Source organism: Castor canadensis, chromosome 4 (assembly GCF_047511655.1).
Source record: "Castor canadensis chromosome 4, mCasCan1.hap1v2, whole genome shotgun sequence".
Classification (NCBI taxonomy): domain Eukaryota; kingdom Metazoa; phylum Chordata; class Mammalia; order Rodentia; family Castoridae; genus Castor; species Castor canadensis.
This window is the reverse complement of record NC_133389.1, coordinates 178,460,528-178,477,810: the sequence shown is the minus strand read 5'-3', so window position 1 is coordinate 178,477,810 and position 17,283 is coordinate 178,460,528. Positions and strand designations below refer to the sequence as shown.

General features: G+C 35.7%; 2 protein-coding genes across 8 annotated transcripts in view; one reads left to right on the top strand and one right to left on the bottom strand.

Annotated features, from left to right (window-relative positions):
* Gigyf2 (GRB10 interacting GYF protein 2) overlaps positions 1-17,283 on the bottom strand; it is a 128,499-nt gene that overhangs the window by 58,361 nt on the left and 52,855 nt on the right. The window contains exon 1 of one of the 6 annotated variants that reach the window (XM_074072012.1): positions 5,023-5,287. The exons of the other annotated variants lie outside the window; for them this stretch is intronic. The gene's annotated coding sequence lies outside the window, so the exon portion shown is untranslated. Of the gene's footprint in view, positions 1-5,022; positions 5,288-17,283 lie in introns of those variants that run through there. 6 annotated transcript variants of the gene reach the window in all.
* Kcnj13 (potassium inwardly rectifying channel subfamily J member 13) lies at positions 5,153-14,203 on the top strand. 2 transcript variants are annotated; one of them, XM_020183342.2, is made up of 3 exons: positions 5,153-5,382; positions 9,474-9,717; positions 11,859-12,060. In XM_020183342.2, the coding sequence occupies exons 2-3, from the start codon at positions 9,494-9,496 to the stop codon at positions 11,917-11,919; spliced, it is 285 nt and encodes a 94-aa protein (XP_020038931.1). In that variant the 5' UTR covers positions 5,153-5,382; positions 9,474-9,493; the 3' UTR covers positions 11,920-12,060. The 2 variants fall into 2 exon arrangements, with proteins under 2 accessions (XP_020038931.1, XP_020038930.1); XM_020183341.2 differs by having other exon boundaries at positions 5,229-5,382; positions 9,474-9,953; positions 11,859-14,203.

Here is a 17,283-nt window from a genome sequence, read left to right as displayed (position 1 = left end):
GGTTTAAATACTAACTCTGTCTGTATTTTGCTGACTAGTGAAGATCCAATCCCTCATTTTGGAGGAGGGGGGGATGGCTGAGGAAAAGCAGTCTAAATATACATGAACACCGGCTTAATATGTAACAAAGGAGTTCAAATTTTGTAACCAAGTGATTGTTTCCACAAAACAATTATCTAAAAACTGCAATATACTTTTGTACATATCAAACATTGCATAATAGTAAGTATAGTAAAAAGATTTAGGTCATGATTTCTCTGGTAAATCAGGGAAAACCAAAGTAACAGCCCTTAAGTCCCAGAGCATGTTCTGCCTGTAGGGGTCACAAGCCATTACCAAAAGGGAAGAGCTAAAGTAATCTGACAGCTTGAAAATGGACTTCACTCACCTGCTCCCCTTTAAGAAACCTTTTAACGGAAATAAGACATTCTTGGGTCGCAGGTGTGGCTCAAGTGGTGAAACACCTGTCTAGAATGCGCAAGCCCTCCCACCTCAGTTCAAACCTCACTACCGCCAAAAACTAAACATCCTCATATTTGTGTGCCTTTATGAAAACACACAAATCACAAATGTACAAGTCACTGAATTTTCATGAAGTAAATATATGCATATAACCACTTTAGATTAAAAAAAAAATCAGAAGCTCTCAATGTAGTCTCCCAATCAGCCCATCCACGATAAGCACTAGCCTGACTTCTATTCCCTAACATTACCTTTGTCCCTTTTAACATTTTAAAATATAAATAGAATATTTATATAAACAAAATTTATAAATGTATACATAAACAGAATACTCATTTACATCTGGCTGCTCCTGATGAACATCATGAAAGAGTCCTCACTCTTACAAAGAACAGTAGTTTGATCTTTTGCACTCCTGTACAGTACCTCAGGATCTGAACAGATCACAATGTATTACTCTTACTCTATAGCTTACAGACACTAGACTTTGTGTTTCTATGAACACTTAGATATAAATTTAGTTGGATAAATGGTTACATTTCTTTTGGGTATGCAATATACCTAGGTATAAAACTGTTGGGTCATAACATGTACAACATTTGTAATTACTACTGAGGATTTTCCCAAAGAAATGGTACTACTTTATCATTTGTTTGTTTTACTCAAACCTCTAGCAAACTATACAATTGCCTCCTCAATAAACAAATACAATTATACACATTGGATTGAAAACAAACAAAAGAGTAAGACTATATAGATTATAGCTGATACAATGCATTGATATATTTCATCTTATCTTTATAATAACCACAAGAGATTAAATCAAACCTCACCATCTCTATAGGTCCTGTGAGGAAAAGGATACCTGTAGGTTAGTTCACCAAGATCACACAGCTGAGTATTAACTATATCAGAAATAGAATCTAGGTGTTCAACCTCCTAATCCACTTCTACATTATTCTTAGTAGTTTACTTACAAATTAGTCCCGCTGAAAGCAGCCAGAAATTAAAGAAAAACTGAAACAGGAAGAGGAAGATCTAGGATCTAAGCCTATCAAGCTCTAAAAGGGCTAGTAGATACCCCACTCATAGTACAACATAGGGACAGAGTGACTCTAAAAAGGGAGAGGTGGAACTAAATTTGTTGTAATCTTCAATTAAATGATAAATATTAAATCTACTCATGGGCAATTTAAAAATGGTATCAAGCTGTTTTCATGTCTAAAAATTCCAGCATTCCATAGTGACCAGGACTAAAGTAAGGGGCACGCACATGGTCTTTCTTAGCATTCAAAAATCAAACTCTTCTTTCTTTAATATATCAACACCATGATAAAGTTGAGTAACCAAATACTTTGGTAACTTCTTCTTAAAGTCTTAGATTAATTTCAAAACATGACTTAAACCTAACTGGATAATTTACAAATTCATGCCTGAACCAAATATTCCTAACCTACAGCCAGTGAATGAGCCCAGGGCTGTGAATCCCTGAACTGGAAGTGCACTGTAAACCAGGATGTTTTTTCATTTTTAAGGAAAAGAGCACAAGTCTTTCATCAGAGCTTTAAAGGTATCTATGACCTTCAGAAGGTAAAGAAACATAAACTTAAAATGTATTTTTTTTTCTATTCAATATAGTAGATATGATCGTTTTATGATAAACTATACTATCTATATAATTTTGTTCTATATATTTTATGTTCTTGTACCAAAGTTAAGATGTACAAAAGGTACAAAAATACATGTAGCATATTTCAAGTGTCCTCAGTGATAGTAAATACATGTTTATTTCTACCTTAATATATTAAATCTAAATAGGATTCTTCTACAAATAAAACTAAATTAAAATGCAGCTTGGTTTCTGCCTGGTCTGACTGAGTGGACTTCCTAAGGAGAAAGAGCAGTAAAAGGGCACCTGTGTGCATGTCTGACTCACAGCCAAAAATGATGTTTATGGAAAACTTCAGATGGAGCAAAGAGGCACTCAGCCAACAAAATCTACAGCTGTGAGACTTGGAGCTTACAAGTGCCCAATCTCCAAAAGCAAAAGTGGAATTATGGGACAGACTTTGAAGCTTGTTTATGTGTAAATTTTTGTAACAAGTGACTTTGTATTCTTCTATTAAACATCCCTGTTGATATTTACTCCCCCAACAATGACTTATAAAGATCAGAGTGGCTCAGATAGACAACTTTAAATTCTATAATCACAGATTTGCAACTTTTCTCTCAGCCTAGCCCCAGGGATGATAACCTGCTCCCCTAGTTAATACAGTCCTGAAAATACAACTCCAGCCTGGATTGGAGAGGCTGCAGCATGTCAGCATCTTTTTGAAAAAAACACCTCATGAGGTAGCAATATGTCCCCAACCCATATAACCCTCAAGTTCACTGTCTGCAGGTACACTCCCAGAAGCTGCCTGAAACCTCTAGAGAAGGCAATCAGTGAGGAAGTTTGAAAAGGCAAAACTGGAAAAAGACCAAACATCTTTGAGAGGAAACTAAGTATACTATGTAAGAAAGAACATGGAGATCAGAGTCTGGCATGCTGGTGCACACCTGTGATCCAAGGAGGATCACAACTTCAATGCCAACCTGAGCTACATAGTGAGTTCCACTAACATGGAACATAGTAAGACTCTTGTCTCAAAAAAAAAAAAATCACAAAAGACCAGATGGGAGTACCTATACATTTAGACAGGATATTACACTCCAACAAATACTTTGCTGTTTTCAAGAACAGTAGTGTATTTGTGGATCATGTACTGGCTTATTTCAGCTAGAAAGAAAATCAAATACCTTTAGGGATAGAAAACTGGATTTAATAAAGAATAATTTACCTGGTGTTGGCACCTGGCTTAATCATTATAGTTTTGAATTAAAAAAAAAAAAACAACCAATCAATGAAAAGGTATCTAGCATTTATGTTCAGTCAAAGAAGAGATGTTTTAAAGCCATTTCTAATTACCTTACTAGAAGAAATCAAAAATTCCACTCAGAGAGGAGGGCCTACGTGTTTTAGGGTGAAGTTGGCATATCATCTGTGCCACCATCAGTGTTGCCCCAGCTAACTTGGTAACCTGAACCAGAAATAAATGAGATGCTGTTATGGGTGTGCTCTGCTCCTGGGTGGGCACTCTGGAGATGGTCTACAATACCCACAGAGCATTAGGTCTATGGCATACCTTCAAATCAGAAGAATCTAGGAATCATGTAAGGCATTTCTTTCTTAATTAAAGGTCATTTTTCTCAAACCATTTTTCTCACTGTATTCAGAAATGGAGTGAATTATTGAAAGAGGGTTCCAAGTAGGCTTTCTATATTGCCTACTATAAATGTCTATTCAAGACACATGGTAAATACACACAAGTGCTTCTGTTTTCTGGTACATAGTGTAAAACTACTTGATCTTGCATTTTTGCTGTTGTTGTTTGGGTCTGGCTTTTCCCCAATCAGCCAGAGTATAATTCCTACTAGCACATGTAGGAAATAAGCCTCACAAGTTCCTCCTTGATGCTTTTACATTCCCTAGTTTTAAAGGTTAAAGTTTCCAGTGCTATGTCTGAACTTGTACTGAAATGTTTGGCATTAATAAAACAAAGAAGGAATTAATATATTCTTTAAATTTGGGGGGAAGGAGAGGAATCTACAAAGGCGGATTTCCCTTTCTAAGCAGCATTACCTTGGTCTACATTAATAATTTTCCCAGCAGGCCTTCTTGTACTTTGTACTTGTACTTCTTGATTATACTTTGAACAACCACAGCCTTTGTTTTTCAGATCCTCTTACATGTGACATTTGATCAAAGTTTTAAAATCAGCAGCTAACAGAAAAGGAGAAAAGTACTCCTCACTAAGACATTACACAAATCCATTTTGAGGTTACTACAAACTGGATCACCGACATTCTCCAGCTAAACACTATTCACTGATGAGTTAAAATTTTATATCCTGAATACTATCTTTTATTCTACTTTATCACACTTCTCAAGAAAACATCCCCTAAATATCACTAAAGCAAACATTAAGAATGTTCTTCAGCTCATGAAGCACTGAGTTCAAACCCCAGCACCACTAAAAAAAAAAAAAATTATCAAAATAAGTGCATATATTAAAAAATATCTTCAGTTCTTTCACAAAGTAAGTGTATATATTTAAAAAGATCTTCAGTTCTTTCACATAGGTGTGTTGTTTAAAGATAACCACATAGCACCAATTTTATTCCTAATTAATTAATATTTTATTACACAGGTTTTTAAAAAGTCTATTCTCTTGTAATAAACAACAACAAAAAAAATACGTACTAGCTCTGAAACTAATAGTAGCCATTCTGATGAGAAGGGATATGAAAAGAAAACTAAGAAAATCAGTTCATTAATTTATGCCTAGGTATCCTCATCCAATCTTCCCCCAAGAAATGGTGGAAAAAAAAGATTAGTAAAGGAGATACCTCACACTTCAACATGCTATATAAGGAAAGACAGCTGAAAGGAAATCTTGCAGGGAATTTTATCCCTTTGAACTTTCAAGTAAACTTTTAAGTAAGATTATGCAAACTTACTAAAAACCGGTCCTGATTAGAGGAAAAAAATGCACCCCTTCTCCAAGTCAGTTCTGGAGGCTTTCTCCAGAGTTGTTAAGGTTTGTGTTGGGTAAAGAAAGACCTCCTAACAAACCAGCATTCTTTTCCACATGATCAGAGCTAATTGGCCCCCCTGCAGACTAACTGACCAATCACATCAGCTTCAGATGGAACCAGCCCCCACGATATTATAAACACAGGAATGTAAGCTGTAAAGCCAGTCCAAGGCGAGAACCTATAAAGTAGACTTACAAGTTACAACTAACTGATCAAAAAAGAGAAACTGCAAGCTCCCTTAGGACCTACCTTGGTGTATAGGTTGACCCCGCAAAAGAACAGGTGAGTACATAAAATAATATTCATTCTTAATTCTTTCCTTAAGGGGAACAGGAAAAGAAATTGACCAGCAAATAGGGACAGAGCTAGATTACTTACAGTAGATTTCTAAAACAAAGATATTACCTGTAGGGTTATGCATAAAGGTTCTTTCTTTTCCTTAAATTTTAAATTGGAATAAAAGCTCTACTGAAAGCATTACTGAAAGTTTTGCTCTTAGTTATTTTTATTAACTGTATACTAATTCTCCATTATAATATGCCAGAACAGCCCTTGAAAAAAATTAGTAACTTTTAAAAAAATGTGTTTTTTGGAAGTGATTAAAGAAACCCACAATGAGCATACGAAAATTATTGTCAAAAGAATGACTATGTTTCTATTTTTTTTAATCCATGAGAAAAGGGATGAGTAGCCTAATTTAAATTTTTTTAAAGCATGGAATTATTACTGAAATTAGTAGAAACTTCTGTAAATAAGAAAGTAAAATATAAAAGAATCTCTGAGTTTATGTAATAGGGTTAGAATTCACACCGGTTGCCCTAATTACAGAGCACAGGAGAGATGATTACAAGACTCCTGATACAGTTTTAAAGTGTTAACATCAGACTTGAATAAATATTGATTTAATATTTGTAAGTACAGTCTCTATCTTAACGTGAACTATAGTACTACTTTAAAACACTGTTATATAAAAGACATAATTTTTAGGGGTACAATCTAAGAAGTACATTGAAACCATCATTTTGACATCCAATTAAGTTACAAACTATCATTTTTATAATAAACACTATTGTTTCCATCAAGTAACTTATAAATGGGTTACACATTTTACAGCCCACCCACAAAAATCCATACAAACTTTCCAGATTTTCTATTCTACTTTCTGCTACAATCAGTTGATAAGGATCACATAAATACAAATCAAGACAAGTGCATTCAAAAAGTAATCATGTGCCTGTGGACATATAAAATTACTTGGAAGGATAATACTATATACACAATGCATACCCATCAGACACTTTTTAAGTGCGCTGGAAAAAAACCATATATGTCAGAAAACAATGTAATTTTTAGACAAAAATCATAGAATAAAAAGAATGAAGTTCTACAGGAAGAGTTGTCCTGGTTGAGAGAATTGGAATAAGCTTAAAACCTTGTAAATTGATTTAATCTCCCCCCTCCCTTTTTTTTTTTTTTTTTTTTGTTGTTGTTCTTTGTTTTAATTTAAGGACACTTGGCCAAAGAAACTAGGTGGCTTACCCAAAAGGACACAGCTATGTAACCAATTGAGCCAGACCTGGATGTCCATGTCCCCTATCCTGTGTTCTTTATACACCACACTACTTGAGTCCAAAGAACACTCAGGTTAAAAGAATATTCATGTTAGCCTATAAAATAGGGATCAAAATTTTACTTCTCTCAACCACTTGCCAAACATAATTCAAACAAGACTCAACACAGTTTTTATGTAAAAAAAAAAAAAAAAAGATGTCACTGTCTGATACTTGTCTTTTGACTTTAGCTTGCTACAGAAAAAAAAAAAAAATGAAACTGTAAACAGCCTAGAGTAAGACTGCTACAAAAACTGTAGGTAACAAATAATAATACTGAAAAGGCCCAACTGAGAATAGTTAAACTTGTAATTTGTAAGACTATATACACACACACATAAAGAATTTTTAAAACATTCATAAATAAAGTAGGTTGAAATCAAGGAGACTTCTTCAAGCTTTGTGAGCTACTGTAGCATTCACAAGAACAATGGCATCAAGCCAGAAGAGGCATTTTCATGTAAGAAAGCAGGAAACGAAGGACAACAAAGTTGTTCACATATCTTTATGGAGACAACTATCCTTTCATTATTAGATCCTTCCTCTCAAGGGTCAAAATCTTTTTCTTTTAGACAGTGTTATTTTTAACTATCTTCTAACTTGTAGCAATGCTACATACGAACTCTCCTCTCCATGTTTTAATTTTACTGTCCTGCAGAATACAAATAGCCTAATAACTCTGACTGTACTAATCTTCAGGTCTTGAAAGAAGTCTTCCTTAACTCAAAGTCCATTTCTTATTTACAAAATCACAGGTCTGAACCTAATAAGCATTCCTGAAGAACAAATATTGTGTAGTGGCTCTTGAACAAAACTAACCAAATGGAACACTGTATTATTCACAAAGGCTAACCAGGGTCATATGTCTGTTTTTGAGGCGATGTAAGGCTGACCCTTGACTTGGAGTGCATGAGATTAACACTCACTACTTACTACCTTTGTGGTCCTAGAAAACTGTGCTTCATTTTCATTATCTGTAGAACTGGTGTAATAACGCTACTTATTACTATGAAAGATAAGAAAACATTAGTAACGGTAAAGCAGCTAACACTGAGAGCTTACTCTACCAAGTACTGCCCATTGGCTTCACATGAGTTAGTACTTGTGAAGTATTTGGTATGATTCCTAGCACATAATAAACAATACATATTAGCTAATATTAATCACTGCTTTCATAAGAATCACACATAAAACTTAAAATGGCTTCAGTTAGTGATTGAGTTACAGGGTTAGAAAGCTGCTCTAGCTTCAGAATATGGTACCAGTCAACTTGGGAAAGATTTTTATTTCACTAAACTCAGAATAGACAGCTTTTTACAGTTTAAAACAAAAACAAAAAACTGAACTGGCTTTGCAATTTGCCAGACTTGGGCAATAATCCAAACTCCTCATTGTCTTGTTTAAATTTCTTCTGTCTGTCATAAGCCTCAATGACTGCATCTGAAAAATAGGTACACTGTCTAGCTGGGTGAGATACCAATGAACTAAAGATAATATAGTACAAAAGCATTCTGGTGATCTGGAACTAGATCATGATTTTGCTGTTACTTCTAAAAGGATGACAGCAGGTCTCCTAAAACAATTAAAGAACCTATAAAGTACAGGTTATTAAATATGGGCTGGGCATGAGGCTCAGCAGAGTGCTTGCACAAGGCCATGGATTCAGCCTCTAGCACAGGAGGGCAGAAACAAGACATGAGTATGTTCACAAAGTGACAAACCAAACTTAATCACAAAAATGTGAATAGTTTAAGTATGGAATATACACCAAAACTATAGATCTCAGCCAGGCGCTAGTGGCTCATAGAGGAAATCCTAGGTACTTGGGAGGCTGAGATTGGGAGGATCACAGTGTGAGGCCAGTCTGGTCAAAATGTTTACAAGATCCTATCCCAACCAACAGCTGGGCATGGTGGCATGCGCCTGGCATCCCAGCAACAATGGGCAATATAAAATAGGACGACCGTGATCCATGCCACCCTGGGCAAAAAGCAAGAACCTATCTCCGAAATAACCAGGGCAAAAAGGGCTGGAGGTGTAGTTCAAGCAGTACAGCACAGAGCAAAGTCCTAAGTTCAAATACCAGCACTGCAAAACAAAACAAAAACTGTGGAATGCTAAAATCTAAGTCTTGACCACACTTATCACAAATCTATTTCTTGGCCCAGTTCTTTTTGTTTTTTTTGGCAGTACTGGAGTTTGAACCGAGGACCTCACGCTACTAGGCAAGTGCTCTACCACTTGGGCCACTCCACCAGCCAGACAGTAATACTTAATTTCCAAATTATTTCTATTTATTTACACAGTAGAATACTTAAATACTTAAACTTATTCCTTTAAATTATGAATTATTCATAATTAGAAGTTAATTACAGAAAGTTATTTGTAATAATATTTGATCAAATCAATAAATACTTAATGTCTGGCCTTGCACAAAGATGACACAAGAATGTTAACAACAGGCATAAATCATAACACTCACCCCTCAGGAATTCTAAAATATACTTAAAAAGTGTTAAAATATCAAACAATATTTTAATAGTCACTCAAGAAAATGACAGAGATAGCCTAAGGTAATACATGATTAGCTAGCAAATGAATGACTTATTCAGTGACTGCCTTCTTATGTAAACAGTATGGGAAACCCACCCAAGTTGTAGTCAGAGAAGCATTTTCAAGAAAGCATAAAGTTAAGGAGGTTTCAGATATCATGAATATTAGCTATGAGACAGTTAAGGGCTAACTAATTCCTCTTCATTTCAGAGAATTACATACAGTCCGAGATGGACAGCAGTAACTGCAAAGTTATTACTCCTCTCCTAAGTCAGAGATACCGGAGGATGGTCACCAAAGATGGCCACAGCACACTTCAGATGGATGGTGCTCAAAGAGGTCTTTCCTATCTTCGAGATGCATGGGGAATCCTAATGGACATGCGCTGGCGTTGGATGATGCTGGTCTTTTCTGCTTCTTTTCTTGTCCACTGGCTTGTCTTTGCAGTGTTCTGGTATGTTCTAGCCGAGATGAATGGTGATCTGGAACTAGATCATGATGCCCCACCTGAAAACCACACTATCTGTGTCAAGTACATCACCAGTTTCACAGCTGCATTCTCCTTCTCCTTGGAGACACAACTCACAATTGGTTATGGTACCATGTTCCCCAGTGGTGACTGTCCAAGTGCAATCGCCTTACTTGCCTTACAAATGCTCCTTGGCCTCATGCTAGAGGCTTTTATCACAGGTAATTGTCTTTGTTCTTTAAAAAAAACCAAAAAACCAAAGCAAGTGCCTTGGAAAGGGTATAGTCAGGTATAAGCAATTCTGTTATAAGTTAGCTGTATTATCAGGTGATGCCTGAGAAAGACAAGACACAGTCCCAGCAGGACAATAGACAAACACATGGACTCAGACTTAATACTTAAATTTTACCAATTAGAACTGCTTAGGAAAAAAGTGACCATTAAGACACTAACTTGCAAGAATGTTAAAAGCAGGTCTAAAAGTAGTTTTTCACAGAAGTTAACCATTTTGTTGAATACATGAATAAATAGGTTCAAGATGTATTAATAGCATGTTACCTAACAGAGGAATTTAGTTTTCTTCTTTGTTGTGCTAGAATTGTTTCCTCTCAAATCACCTCTTCATCATTTGTTGAACATAAGTGAGCCAACAGCACCAGTGAGCATTATATGTTAGAGAGAAAGTTATATATACACATCTTAGCAAAATGCATGGAAATATGGCCATACTAGGTTATACATCTAGTAACATGTAACTCTATTAAAAAAGCAGACCTAGTTTTCTTTTTAATTAAAAAACAGTAACAAAAAACCCAGTCACACATTGGTTGCTCATGCCTATAATCTTAGCTAGTTAGGGGGCTTAGATCAGGAGGATCATGGTTCAAGGCCAGCTCAGGCAAATGGTTCTCAAGAAAATAACCAGAGCAGAGGTGTGGCTCAAGTGGTGAAGAGCCTGCTTGGCAAGCATGTAATCCTGAGTTCAAACTCCACTCCCACCAAAAAAAAAAAAAAGAAAATCTGGCTTTAATGTACTGTCTAATAGCCTGAGAAGGTAAGCACTAGGGCACATGAAGGGTGACCTAGAATTAAGTTGCAGCATGCTACTAACTAGATCTACAACATAAAACAAATCCCTTAACTTCTGTAAGAGTTCTTATACTGGTTCTATTCTTGGATAAATTTAGGGGGACTGTGAATTTAATATTTTTGTACCAACCCTAACTGAATTTGGCATTTCCTTCAATTAGGAATTATACAAACAAAAAACAACTGCATCAGCACTACCAATAACTTTGGTACAAACAGAAGTCAGACATTTTCTTATCAAACTGCAGTATTTTAAAAATCACAGTATTAACTCCACTGATAGATTTTGTTATTTATGCATTAATAAAGCACATACAGTACTATACTGCACTTTTAAAATATTCATCTAAATTTCAATATAACTGTTTTCCTCTGTTTGCATCTTACATTTAATCATTTAAAATGTAATTCTGGAAAGGGCTGCATAGGTTTCACCAGCCTGCCAACAGGCTCTGTGGTACAAGAGTGGTTAGAAAATCCTTATCTATAGCTGTGAGCACAAGGAAAATGTACCTGAAAGGTGCACTGAAATCACCTTATAGTCAGAGTTTTCACTAAAATAAAAAAGGGTTACATAAGTTTCAAAGTTAAACAATTCTTTAAAGTATCAGTCCTTCTACTAGTCCCCTCACTCCCCAAATCATTCTACTCTGAATCTAATCTCTACTTCAACTTGAAGTTACCTGAGTTACTACCAAATTGCATTTATTTTCTATTACATTTTTAAAGTAAGATCATGAACATAGGAAAAGACCAATTCTTTTGACTTTGTGAAGCTAGAGGATAAAGTTTTACATTTCTATATATCAAAATCAATTTTGCTTACCTGTTTTGAAATCATGTTTTTTTAAAAATGTACATATTCTCTGAAAAACTCTTCATGCAAATGAAACTACACAAAATTAACAATGAATTGAATTCCTGGAAAGTATAGCACCAAGAAATGTACAACTATTTGATATACTCTATTCATTCAGAAAAAGTATTGATATTTAAAGTCTTCATTCTAAAAAAAAATTCAATGGTTTCTAATTTAGGTGCCTTTGTGGCGAAGATTGCCCGGCCAAAAAATCGAGCTTTCTCAATTCGCTTTACTGACTTAGCAGTAGTAGCTCACATAGATGGCAAACCTAATCTTATCTTCCAAGTGGCTAACACCCGACACAGCCCTCTGACCAGTGTGAGGGTCTCAGCTGTACTCTATCAGGAAAGAGAAAACGGCAAACTCTACCAGACCAGTGTGGACTTCCACCTTGATGGTATCAGTTCTGAGGAATGTCCGTTCTTTATCTTTCCACTCACTTACTATCACTCCATTACACCATCAAGTCCTCTGGCAACTCTACTCCAGCATGAAACTCCTCCTCACTTTGAATTAGTTGTGTTCCTGTCAGCGATGCAAGAAGGCACTGGAGAAATCTGCCAAAGGAGGACATCCTACCTACCCTCTGAAATCATGTTACATCACTGTTTTGCATCTCTGCTGACCCGAGGTTCCAAAGGTGAATATCAAGTCAAGATGGAGAATTTTGACAAGACTGTTCCTGAACTTCCAAATCCTCTAGTCTCTAAGAGCCCACATAGGACTGAACTAGATATTCATATCAATGGACAAAGCACTGACAATTTTCAGATCTCTGAAACAGGACTGACAGAGTAAGATTTATCCAGCCAGTTACACAGCTACTTTTCCTTCAATGTATCTCATGTTTTCTTTTTTCAATGCTGATTACACTTCCCTGATTACATCAATGTAATCATGACTGTGCCCATAAAAAAAATGACTGAACTAACAATACAAATTCTGAAAACATTCTACCCTATAAAGTTTGCTATCTGTGATTATCTGCTGAAATCAACATGACTCAACCTGATAGAAATTCATACAGAAATGTCACGGGTGAATTTATAAAGATTTTGTATGATACCAGTAGTGAAAGTAAAATGTACAGTGAATTTTAAAACAGTTGAATCCTAAGAAAATTAACCATAAATATCTCATTTCCATCTGCAAATTAAAGCAGCAGTCTAGTCTGAAAACTAGCTCCCTGGGTGGAAAGATGACTTCACAATATTTAGTGAACACCCTTTTAAAACTGTTATCTTTTCAAGACAACAAAGTCCATTCCTTTGGTTCTTCATACTACAAAACTAGGGTAAGTATTACCTCCTTAATTTTTAACAGCCAAGAACAAAAATCCAAAAGATACACAGTATAGATTTATACACAACGCTAAAAGCATTTGAACATGACATGTAAATGCATGCATATGTTCATATATTTGTGGCAGAAAGTAATCAGAGCAAATAAGTGAAGTTCTGGCCCAAAGAGAACCTGAAGAGTGGTATTTGTGGCAAGGAGATGCAAAATAATAACTACTTTTTAAAAATAACTTGCATAATAATCAAGTCATGATTTAAAAATTCTATCTAGCTATCTGAATTACTTCCCAGTAAACAGTCTCTTCTAGTTATGACTCATTCAATGACATAAATCATGGCTGCTGTAAATATTTCATAAACACAAACATATATTTAAGTTTTTACAGATAAAAAAAGGTTATGTTAGATATAACTTAGGAAAAAAATCTCAATAGATACAGAGAAAAATAATTAGGCAACAAAGTACTTTCAAATCCAAATTCCTGTTTCCAACATCAAATAGTTTTTTCTCTAAACACAAAACGAGTGTTTATTTACCAGTAGGAGGTTGGACTAAATGATCCCTATTATTTCTTTCCAACTCTAACACTCCAAGAAAATTACACTTTTTCTGCCTCAGTTTTTATTTAACATATACTAAAATGAACTCTTTCTCTTACATCCAGCTTAATTTAAGATACTTTTAAAAATAATTTTCATTTCAATTTAACAAGAAACTGTTCACTAGCAAAACAAGAACCAAAAAGTCACCCGATCAGGTTTCAAACAGATTCTTAGTTGCTTGTCCTCTCTGAAATTTCCCTTATTCAGGCTTATGTGGGAAAAACGAAAGACTGAGCTTCCCCACTGGTGGATGACCCAGGCAGGAATCATCTCTGAAATAAATACTAGCTGAGTAAAGGCAATCAGTTGTAAAGAGCAGTACACAGCAGCAAGTCACATTTTTCTACTCTTTGACCAAAAGGAAAAGAAAATAAAGAAGAACTCTGGAGTGGTGTAAGACTGATAATTGCAGAAAAAGATCAAGAATACAAAAAACTAATTATTGTGAACTTTTGCTGTTTAAAAATCTTAGGCATTCATTCTTAAGTAGTAGTCAGACCAACCGATTTCTTTTCCAACCCAAGACTATTGTAATACATGAAGGCAGCAGGAATTCTTGCAATAAATTAACAAGAATCACCTAACCCGTGAAAATAAAAGTGGTGTCAAAGACTCACATGGTATGTTTCTTCCTAAGAGTGCTACCACTTACATAGATCACAATTTCAACAGTTAAGTGAAGCTGCCCAAGATGACCCAAATGAATACCTAAGACCTGGGATCCAAATCTCCCTATAGATGCTTCATGCTCCCTGTTCAAGTTGGATGAGTCTTGTGTAATATCTACTGTTCAGACATAAACTTGGCATCTGAAAACAAAACAGGACTTCCCTTCTATACTCCAAAAAAACTGTTGGCAAACTAATAGCTACTTAATGCTATTTAAAATTTTACAACTAAGAAATTTCATCAGGCAATAGAAAGCTTTCTAATTCTTTCACTTATTTCCAAGAATCATATTCTAGGATTAAGTTTTCTGCAGAGACCATTATCCCCTAAGGAAAATGGAGTATGAATGGAAAGGGGGAAATTAATGGGAAGCTCTGCCTTCCTGGGCTGGGAAGCTCCCTAACGTAAGCCACCAGGGAGCGCACATATGCGACCAGGAAGACCACTTTAGACATAATGTACACTCTTACACACTCATAAGACAGCATGACAGCACTAACAAACTGAAGAACTTAAGGGCCCATATTACCAGCTGCCAGAAACAGCCTACAATCAAAATTACCTATGTCTATGTCCAAGTATTTCACACCAAAATGCATTACTCTGTAACAAGCTTGGCTGAGCCTATTGGTATCATATGAATCATTTATTTTTTAATGATCATTTCATTGCATCCTTACAGAAACATACTGTAAGATGATCACAAGAGCTGATCACCTTTGTACAGCAAACAAGTCAAACTGAGTAAGAATTATAAATCCAGTATACAAGGCTTTTTTCCATCTTAACATTCTCCCATGAATACTTACAGGGGTAATGCATGATTCTTACCTATACATTTGTAATTCCACCCATTTCTCTTCACATATAAAACAAATACATGAAGGTGTAGCTCAGTGGCAGAGCACTTGCCTAGCATATGCAAGGCCCTAGGTTTGAGCTTCAGCACCACCAGAAAAAAATTAAATACATGGTATAAAGCAACTCTAATTTTAAAAGGAACAAATCATTGTGAAGTCTTTAATACTTGAATTATCCTAACCTGATGTAACAAGACATCTCACAATTGATCAACAGTATGTCTCACCAAACTAGTTTAGAGCTGCTATTCTTGGAAAATGGTCAGATATAATTTTTAAATCTATATTATTTCAACAAATACTGATTACTTATCAGTCAATAAAAGTAATTACAGCCTAATAAAATATGTATGTTTGTGGAAAATGTCATAGTTTAGTATACTTGTAACTAACATATTAACCTCCTTAACAGTCTACACTTCATGCCAACTTAGTTTTATGCAATTCACCTTTTCAAAGATATACAGTGCAAAGAAAAGAACCTTTACTCATAATAGTCTGACAAAGAAAATTAATTAGATTAATATGATACTCACAAGTAATGATAATGATGGAAAATAACTTTATACTCATCTATTCCTACCACCAAAGTGTGAATATGTATTAAGGTAAAATCAAACTATTCTCACCCAAAGAACTCATTACTTTCCCAAGGCAAGCCAAGTCATTTTCAGACAACCCTAACTATTAAATTTTTCTAAGAATGTGTCAAATTCCTGCCTCCTTGAGCCTTCTGTTGTTTGGCCCCCTTCTGCCCTTGAAACTCATACAGATCAAACCTAATTTCTCTTTTACATGATCATTAAAGCAAGTACTTAGAGGCAGTAACCCTATAAATCTTCCTGTCCTCCCCACAGTCTTGTCTCTATCCAAACAGCCCCATTTCCTTTATGCCGTCCTCATCACAAGACTTCAAAAGTATCTTGGCCATTTACTCCAGTGTATGAACCCTTTCAAGGTGTGACCCCAGAAGTGAATACAATGCTTAAGCTGTTCTGTGACAACATAGAAGACTACGAGCCTCTCCATCACCTGACTCCCTGAGGACATTAGATCTTAATAAATACTGGGAAGAGACCATCATGCTAGTAAATAACAAAGCTACAGTTAGCTGAGAGGGCAGTCTATCCCCAGGAGGCTGCTGTAACACACAGCTACTCAGGACTCTAAATTTTGCAATTTGTTTATATAAGACTTTGTATTTCCTGCTGTTAAACTTCTATTTAATTAGATTTTTTTGTTGTTCCACCTTAATTCTGATCCCAAGAAATTTTCCCATTCCCTAGCTATCCCTCACAACACTGAATGATTTGAAAATCTGATCAGCACCAACAATATCCTCCACAGAAAAGGAATATTTCTTTAGCACCTAGTACAAGCCTGGGTACATAATTAGGAATTCAGTATTTGTTAATGAATCCATGTACTCTTATTCTGTCCTACACATTTTGTAAGGCATTATACTTCATTTTATTATGAGACGAATGAACTTCTGAAAGCTCTGAATCTTCTGATTCCAAATCCTGTACTCTTTAAACCACCCACTCAGGCTGGCAGAGTGGCTCAAATGGTAGAGTGCCTGCCTATCAAACCCCAGTACTGCCAAAAATATTAAAATAAAATAACCTCCCCCCCCCAATCACTTCTCCATACTCACTGGTCAAAGTATTGAATCAGATATGGATGGGAGCAGAGGTCCTAACAAGTCCCTCAAGATAACACTTATCCAGTAGCCTATAATATGGTTAAAGCTAGCCGGTCACCGGTGGCTTACACCTGTAATCCTACCTACTCAGGAGGCAGGGATCAGGAGGATCACGGTGCGAAGCCAGCCCAGGCAAATAGTAACACAAGTCCCTATCTCGAAAAACTCTTCACAAAATAGGGCTGGTGGAGTGGTTCAAGGTGAAGGCCCTGAATTCAAGCCTCAGAACCACAAAAAAAAAAAAGGGTAAAGCTGACAACAAACTTTCAATTTGATCTGACTCAAATTTCTTCATGCTTCACTCATTGAATATCTTTTCATTCATATAAATAAGCCAAATATCCTCAATATCATGGTAATGAGGAATTTAAATCACTGATGTACCCAAATGAGTTTTATATGGAACCTGAAGTAAAACTGGTTGCTGTAACCACTTCGTTTACAAAACAATCTGCACATTAA

Excerpts from the sequence above, each read along its gene's own strand:
- Kcnj13 (XM_020183341.2), top strand. The coding sequence starts at position 9,494 with ATGGACAGCAGTAACTGCAAAGTTATTACTCCTCTCCTAAGTCAGAGA. Across the intron at positions 9,954-11,858 it reads GCTAGAGGCTTTTATCACAG|GTGCCTTTGTGGCGAAGATT; the intron begins GTAATTGTCTTT and ends TTTCTAATTTAG.